Genomic DNA, 6,444 nt, shown 5'->3' with positions numbered 1-6,444 from the left:
AATCATATTTCAAAATCTTAGGTTTACAACTAGAAGTCAGTTCACAAGATTTTTACCTAGGTAACCGCGTGAAATATTGTACTCTGAAATATAGTATTTTATTCATCAGAAACTGCCATAAACAGAGATAACTTTCATCTTTTGTTCACATACTTGGTATATTTTTCTTTCTATACAATATAATGTAAATTTGTTTAGAAAACATCTTTCTGGATATTGTATTTTATTCTTTTAATAGCAGTGGTTGGTTCATATTTATGTTACGTACTGGTTTGTTTGTTTTGCTTGCTTGTTTTCTCATTTTATTTTCTCGCTCCAGCCAGTGCACCACCACTGGTATATCAAAGGCCGTTGTATGTGCTACCCTGTCTCTGGGATGGTGCATATAAAAGATCCTTTGTTGCTAATCGAAAAAGAAAAGCCCATGAAGTGGTGACAGCGGGTTTCCTCCCTCAATATATGTGTGGTCTTTAACCATATATCCGGCACTATATAACCATAAATAAAATGTGTTGAGTGCATCATTAAATAAACCATTTCCTTCTTTCTTCTCATTTAATAAAATTTTTTATATCCATGTTATATTTACTCTTCCCTAGGAATGACTTAGATAAATTTGAACATGGACGAACTTGCAAACAGGAGATCTGTTAATAACATTTTTAAAGGAATTTTTTTTTTAAAAGTATTAAAATAGACATGCTGTTCATAAAACAGATCTGTCTTTCCAATGAATCTGTTTAGATTCGATTTTAAATTTCTCTATAATATTAACTCTTCATTATACTAAAATGTGATGAAGCACTGGCTTCTTTGGAGATGGGAAATCTAAGAGAAGTCATGACAAATACTGCATTGTCTAAATTAGACCAGCCGAGTTCATTTTTTAGCAGAAATCAGCATAAATAATTGAGAATTCATCTAGGAAGTGGTACATTTTCCCCAGCGGTGCTTTGACTGGTTGGCATACTATGGATGTTCACCTGATCTTATCCAGCCAAAGTTGTTAGTTTATCATCTTTAAGGCCATTAGGTACCGAGTTCACATCCCAATACTGGCACCAACTCAAAGTATGTTTTAACTGATTAATGAGATGAAACTAGGTCATTATATATATATATTTACCAACTGCTTTGTAACCAATACAACTATTAACTGTTATATTCTGACAAACAACTTCATTTTTCTTATCACCATGTTACATACCAGAGTGATCTCCCCCCCAGTATATTTTCTTTCAATACTATTTGTTATACACATTATAAAACACTAACCACTAATGCACTGTCCTAGACATACAGCACATATAGCTGAGGTGTGTGCCCAGGACAGCATGCTTCAACCTAATTTACATATAAGGATCAACATCAAGTTCTTAATATGAAGCCCACAGACAAGAACAGTTTGCTTTACCTGGACAGACAGGAGAGTCTCCTTGAAGAGAGTAGGACTTGTTCTGGTTGTCATATTCACAGTAAAGAGTCTTATTCATCAGTGAGCCATTTTCTAACAGACATTCCACGTTGACCTCATCACCAAATCCTACATCAGTGTCTGGAACTATTCTCTGTATTCTAGCTTTCTGGACATCTTTTCCTGTCTTCACAAACTTGGGACATGATATGGCTGAAATATATTTTGTACAATGATATATCAGCAATATTAGATGGTATTGCTGAAATATGTTTTGAATAATAGTATTTTTATCAGCCATTAAATATATTTTGAATAATAGTATTTTCATCAGCGATGATAATTGAGCTAAAATATATTTTGTATGCTGTGTAATACTTATTTTCACCAGCCATGATGGTAGAGCTAAAATATATTTTGTATGCATTGTAATACTTATTTTCATCAGCCATGATGGTAGAGCTAAAATATATTTTGTATACTGTGTAACACTTATTTTCATCAACCATGATGGTAGAGCTAAAATATATTTTGTATGCCATGTAATACTTATTTTCACCAGCCATGATAGTAGACATAACTGACAGAAAGTAAAATTCATTAGTTGCAACCAATTAAATGTGCAATTGAGGACAAAATACCAGATGATAGTTAGGAGATTGCAGAGTCGATAACAAATAAAATGTTTTTACTGCTCAAATAAAATATAACTTTTATTGCGTGTATCAAATATACAAATGGATACAGATATGAGACAAAATAGAGGCTGTTAAAAATACTGTTCAATTATGTTACGTTTACTGTCGTAAGCTACTGAAGTTTTTTTATCAGTTGCTTTTTTGTACACACAACGCGGATTGTTTCCTTTGATGTCCAATGTGCAGAATGATGATTATTTTTGTGTGGAAAAAGTGTGCATTTGGAAATAGCGGAGATGGGTGCGGGAAAATATAATAGGATGCGGGAAAATAAAGAGGGGCGCAGAAAAATAAAGGAGTGCGGCAGAACATGAAAGAAGGGCGGCAAAATACAATAGCGGGGCGGGCAGCTCCTCTTAAATGGAGCAGCGAGAACACTGAGTACTATAAGGTAAAAGTATCCAGTTAGGACATATTCTCTTTTGATGTTAGGAAATTTTATTGGAAATGGATACCATTGTGCAAAGACGTTGCTCTTAAAATAATCCTCTTTTCATTCCATTACTGCACACATTAGCCATTCGATCATGATGTAAAAAAATTAATAATTTCATCTTTTAGGTAATTTTTTATGGCTCATTATCTTCAGGATTTAAAATTAGGGACTCAACTCATTGTCGAGATCGACTAATAGGTGAAGATACATGGTAAGATCATTAGTTGATACCTGGGATGGGAACTCCCATTCTGGCTACAATACAACCTATACTGTAAACTTTCATGTACATTGTATAAAATTTAAAAGAACTAAAATATTTATTTCCTATATATACACAACTAAAATTTTAAAAATTAATTAAAAAAGTCTATTAATTAATATAGTATTACCTTGACAAACAGGTTGAGAACTACTCCAATTTCCATCAGCAGCACAGGTTAGACTGCTTGTTCCATTCAGTTTCCAGCCTAATGAACAGCTGAAGTTGACTGTCTCCTCAAAATAAAATACTGATCTGTTGCTGTGAATGGAACCATTAGCAACATCAGCAGGTCTCCCACAGGTAACAGCTAAAAAATATCAAAAGAAATTCATTTAATTGTAGATACCACTTTTTATACACCAGTATGAGTACATTAACTTGGCATTAACTTAAAGGATATGATATTATTACTTATGAACATATAATTTATAACTTTTCATAAAATGCATAAAATATAAAGGTGTCTGCATTTTCCATTTTACCTGTGAATTAATCAGCTGAAGCCTTCATTTAAAACGAAGTGTCAAGTCAAAATATTAATAATTTTAAAATTTTGAATTTGTATAATTATTACTGTTAAAGAACCTAATTTTGGAAGTGTCCGAAGTACTTGACTAATGTAAACATAAAACTACAAGTAACAGAAAACTATGACGTCAACAATAAACTTGGAAGATGATGTCTCCTGCCAACACCAGGAAAGGTGAGTAATCACCCCTGACCTCTACACACCGCTGGAAAGTTTTAAGGGACAGGTCAATCGATAGTCTTGCAATTTTAAATAATTAGACTCATATTCTGTTGCATTGCGTGGCTGACAAAAATCAAGGTTTATACACAGTTAAATTTAAAATATCTGAAATCTGTAACAGTATTTTCCGACAATATTAAACACTGGACCAGGACCACCACATTACTGTTCTAAAGTACATACTACACATACATTTTATCTAAGTTTCATTGTTGAAAACTAATAAATTTATAAAAACAAAGTTGTAATGAATCATATATTTATTTCAATATTTTTAATGAGGAGAGTGATTGGCTGCCTAGCACCAATTCAGGGGAATGATTTTTCAATTCACTTTGATTTTGCTCATGACAAACACTGGGTCACAATTATTCAGTGACTGCATCAAGAAAATATCTCACAAATAATCATTCATTAAACTGTGATGTCCTTCACAGACCGCAAGAGTAACTAAGATTAAGACAAATATCTCACAAATAATCATTCATTAAACTGTGGCATCCTTCACAGACCGTAAGAGTAACTAAGATTAAGACAAATATCTCACAAATAATCATTCATTAAACTGTGGCATCCTTCACAGACCATAAGAGTAACTAAGATTAAGACAAATATCTCACAAATAATCATTCATTAAACTGTGGCATCCTTCACAGACCATAAGAGTAACTAAGATTAAGACAACTATCTCACAAATAATCATTCATTAAACTGTGATGTCCTTCACAGACCGTAAGAGTAACTAAGATTAAGACAAATATCTCACAAATAATCATTCATTAAACTGTGGCATCCTTCACAGACCGTAAGAGTAACTATGATTAAGACAAATATCTCACAAATAATCATTCATTAAACTGTGGCATCCTTCACAGACCGTAAGAGTAACTAAGATTAAGACAAATATCTCACAAATAATCATTCATTAAACTGTGGCATCCTTCACAGACCGTAAGAGTAACTATGATTAAGACAAATATCTCACAAATAATCATTCATTAAACTGTGGCATCCTTCACAGACCGTAAGAGTAACTATGATTAAGACAAATATCTCACAAATAATCATTCATTAAACTGTGATGTCCTTCACAGACCATAAGAGTAACTAAGATTAAGACAAATAATCATTCATTAAACTGTGGCATCCTTCACAGACCGTAAGAGTAACTAAGATTAAGACAAATAATCATTCATTAAACTGTGGCATCCTTCACAGACCGTAAGAGTAACTAAGATTAAGACAAATATCTCACAAATAATCATTCATTAAACTGTGGCATCCTTCACAGACTGTAAGAGTAACTATGATTAAGACAAATATCTCACAAATAATCATTCATTAAACTGTGGCATCCTTCACAGACCATAAGAGTAACTAAGATTAAGACAAATATCTCACAAATAATCATTCATTAAACTGTGGCATCCTTCACAGACCGTAAGAGTAACTATGATTAAGACAAATATCTCACAAATAATCATTCATTAAACTGTGGCATCCTTCACAGACCGTAAGAGTAACTATGATTAAGACAAATATCTCACAAATAATCATTCATTAAACTGTGATGTCCTTCACAGACCATAAGAGTAACTAAGATTAAGACAAATATCTCACAAATAATCATTCATTAAACTGTGATGTCCTTCACAGACCATAAGAGTAACTAAGATTAAGACAACTATCTCACAAATAATCATTCATTAAACTGTGGCATCCTTCACAGACCGTAAGAGTAACTATGATTAAGACAAATATCTCCCAAATAATCATTCATTAAACTGTGGCATCCTTCACAGACCATAAGAGTAACTAAGATTAAGACAAATATCTCACAAATAATCATTCATTAAACTGTGATGTCCTTCACAGACCATAAGAGTAACTAAGATAAGACAAATATCTCACAAATAATCATTCATTAAACTGTGATGTCCTTCACAGACCATAAGAGTAACTAAGATTAAGACAACTATCTCACAAATAATCATTCATTAAACTGTGGCATCCTTCACAGACCGTAAGAGTAACTATGATTAAGACAAATATCTCACAAATATATTCGCTCAAGGCTACCTTCCATATGTTTGCTAAATAGCCTATTATGTTCTAAGATAATGAATAGTTTCTACTAAAAGCACAGTTGTGAAGAAATGTGGGCATGTATAATCAGTGTTAATGTTACATGATGTAATATTACTTTTAAAACAAAAGAGTATTCCGCTAAAGTTTTAATTATTGAAAATAAATTGCAGCATAAAGAAATGAACTTACGGACACACGTATGGTTAATGTGATACACATCTCCCTGTCTAAGTCCAGTTTCTCCATCAGCAATGAAGCGATTCATCGTCCCATTTTCAGTGAACAGAACATAACCATCATTACATTTGCAGTTATAAAAAGGAGCAGTATTTTCACAAGTGTGACTACATCCACCCTTGTCCTTCAAACACTCATCGATATCTGTGGGAAAATACAAAAATGTAGGCTTAATTTTGATGAAATCCACCAATTCAAGAATTTAGAAGTGTGCATTTTGTGTGTGTGTGTGCGTGTGCGTGTGCATGTGCGTGCGTTGAGTATGGATATATACATACACCGGTCTTGGTGGTTTAGTGAGTAAGCCATCACTTACAGCTGGTAGGTCTTGGGTTTTATTGACTCAATGGGGAGTAAGGTAACTACACCGACTTCTACCTCACAAAACTTTTTAGCAACTACCGTAACCATTAACCCCATGACCTGGACAGACAGTCCAGATAACAGAGGTGTGTACCCAGGACAGTGTTCTTGGACCATAATCAGATGCATAATCAGATACAGGTACAAAATCAAGTTAAAACCAATGCTAACAGCTTCTATAATTTCTAAGCC

At 33.2% G+C, this 6,444-nt stretch overlaps 1 protein-coding gene across 1 annotated transcript; it reads right to left on the bottom strand.

Annotated features, from left to right (window-relative positions):
- Positions 1–1,414: 1,414 nt before the first annotated feature.
- LOC121367135 (E-selectin-like) lies at positions 1,415–6,033 on the bottom strand (the record flags this gene model as incomplete). Its single annotated transcript, XM_041491280.1, has 3 exons — positions 1,415–1,627; positions 2,941–3,120; positions 5,842–6,033. Coding segments are annotated over 3 exons (585 nt in total), but the record flags the coding sequence as incomplete, so codon positions are not given.
- Between the last annotated feature and the right edge of the window lie 411 nt (positions 6,034–6,444).

Source organism: Gigantopelta aegis, unplaced genomic scaffold (genome assembly GCF_016097555.1).
Source record: "Gigantopelta aegis isolate Gae_Host unplaced genomic scaffold, Gae_host_genome ctg9395_pilon_pilon, whole genome shotgun sequence".
Classification (NCBI taxonomy): Eukaryota; Metazoa; Mollusca; class Gastropoda; order Neomphalida; family Peltospiridae; genus Gigantopelta; species Gigantopelta aegis.
Note: the sequence above shows the minus strand (reverse complement) of the source record. Positions and strands in the feature narration are given on the sequence as shown.